Source organism: Octodon degus, unplaced genomic scaffold, assembly GCF_000260255.1.
Source record: "Octodon degus isolate 3935 unplaced genomic scaffold, OctDeg1.0 scaffold00049, whole genome shotgun sequence".
NCBI classification, from domain to species: domain Eukaryota; kingdom Metazoa; phylum Chordata; class Mammalia; order Rodentia; family Octodontidae; genus Octodon; species Octodon degus.
Window position 1 is genome coordinate 13,127,069 of NW_004524625.1, and position 2,374 is coordinate 13,129,442.

The window sequence follows — 2,374 nt, forward strand, 5'->3', positions numbered from 1 at the left end:
ATCAGCTGGGGAACGTCTAGGTGGGTGCGCACATCAGCTGGGGAACGTCTAGGTGGGTGCGCACATCAGCTGGGGAAGCAGAGGCTGACGTGGGTCTGCTTGGGCCTTTCAAACTGAGTCTTGATGGATAAAGGAGTTACTCAGGCAAAGATGATGGGAAAGTGTGAGTAGGACTTTCACACAGAGAAATGACTGGAAAGGTCACAGGAGTCAGAGTGGAGAGAGGGTCAGAGGTTGGAGGAGAGATTCCTGAAGCCATGTATTCCACTGAGGGAATGTGAACTTTCTCATGAAGGAGGGGCGGCACAGCCAGCCACATTTCCATCTTAGGGTGGTCCTGTGGCTCGGGCAGCAGCGATGGGCCGCAGGGCTGGGGTGGGCTCCTGTGCTTACGGGGATGTATGCACACGGGGCTGACTCTGTCTGCAAAGGCAGAGTCTGTGAGCAAGGCTTTTTCTTTCACTTCTGCCCTCTGGCAACGCAATGGTTCATGGGGATGGCTGTCCTGCTGCTCAGTTGTGGGCAACTGCCGAGGAAGGGGCGGCCCGGGGCTAGCCAGCAGGTGCTGCTTCCAGAGCCACAGGACCTCCCACCCACAGACTAAGAGTGACGGTAATCAGCGAGCAATGAGGAATGCTTCCCTGCCCCAGCAGTCCTCCTAGGCCTCACTGCCACATCTGTGCTGAGTGTCCAGCTCGTCTGGGTGAGGCTGGGCTTGCTCAGACAGTGCCCTGAAGAATGTCTGATGTATCATAAATATTTAGGTAGAAAACTTAGCTAGACTTACCTGGGTTTGAGTTCTCTCATTTGATGAAAACTCATTTGATGAGAAGTTCAGACTCTGTTTGGCCTCTAGGAGAATTGTTGACTGAGATGCTGGCCAGGTTTGAGTTCTTCAGTCCCCACAAATTTCACTCTCACTCTCGCTCTCTCGCTCTCACCTGATACGAATCTTTGCTTCTAACAGATCTTGTTGGTCAAAAAATTTCATTTATTGAACAATAGCCCCTGTGGCTGATCAATAATTTTTTTTGCCCTTTCAAAAATGTTAAGAATGATGCATGCTGACAGCTCCTGGATCAGGTCGGAGAATCCCTTAGAGGGTCACCCTTCCTGCTTCAGCTTCAAACACTGGCACCTCCACAGCCAAAAGTAAGTGCACTCAGGTATTTCGGGCCCAAGGACGGGAGATCAGGTGGACCTGGCACAAGAAGACGCTGCAGTCTGGAGGGCTCTGTGTCCCTGGTGCCGTGCCCTTCAGGCCTGTCATTCTCAGCAGTGCACACTTCAGGCAAGGCTGGGATGGAAGTTTCCTGACTCTTTGATGGGGACATACCTTGTGTTTAAAATTTACAAGCACATTATTAAGGCTGTAGAAGACCATTTTTATGGTGATTGATAGCTTGGTGTGTGTGTGTGTGCTAGTTCTTCAGGTTGCTGTGAACGTGCTCCAGGCTATTATTATCATCTCTGTAGACTTGATGATCAAACAGTTGTCAGGGAAGGTTTTTGTTCAAGTTCAAATAGCTAGTAAGTGACAGCATTCTATAAAACTTCTTACACATATGAAACCACGTGATTTTTACCTATCTCTGATGTAGTTATTATCTCCACATTGTAGCTAAAGCAACTGAGTTTTAGCAAAGTTAAGAGGCTTGTTAAAGGTCATAAAGCCAAGAACTGGACACATGGGAGTTAAATTAAAGCTTAAAGTTCTTTCTTCAACAGCTGCTGGCAGGAAAGCAGCAATCAGGCGACAGCTCTCCCCTGCCTCAGCATCTGGCAAGCCCTGCAGAAAGGCCCTGGTTTGCAGCACTTTGGCGGGCAGGTGGAAACCTACCTTGAATGTCATCATTGAACATACAGTACTTGTTGCGGTATTTGTTGAGCAGGCGGAAGGCATTGGCGTTGGCGAAGTCCTCAAACTGGATGAGGCAATTTATTCCAAACCTGCAAGGAAAAAGAGGAGGGGGATACACGATCAACTTCCCTGGGGAGTATCCTTGGCAGATGGCAGGCTGCAGGGAAGTGTAGGGAGGCTCAGGCCACCAGGTTGAACGTGGAGGGGTCCCTATGTGCCTGATTCAGAGCCCCTGGGTTCTGCCTGCCCCATAACTGATGAGGATAAGAAAGGGAAGGATATTATAGGTGTGATAACTCAGCAAAATATTCTAAAAGAGTCCAGGAGCCCATAATAGCATTGGGTCTTCCGCTTGACTGGCAGTGTCAGAAATTGTTGACCTGAGCCCCACACACAGCTCAACATAACAGCATGGGTTTACTTCTTCTTCTTCTTCTTCTTCTTCTTCTTCTTCTTCTTCTTCTTCTTCTTCTTCTTCTTCTTCTTCTTCTTCTTCTTCTTCTTCTTCTTCTT

The 2,374-nt window shown here is 48.7% G+C and overlaps 1 protein-coding gene across 2 annotated transcripts in view; it reads right to left on the reverse strand.

Moving 5' to 3' along the window:
• The window catches only part of Me3 (malic enzyme 3), a 167,545-nt gene that overhangs the window by 22,017 nt on the left and 143,154 nt on the right, over nucleotides 1-2,374 (reverse strand). For both annotated transcript variants that reach the window (XM_004632571.3, XM_023716686.1), the window contains exon 7: nucleotides 1,841-1,950. In XM_004632571.3, coding sequence (XP_004632628.1) covers nucleotides 1,841-1,950 — 110 coding nt within the window. The remainder of the gene's footprint in view (nucleotides 1-1,840; nucleotides 1,951-2,374) is intronic.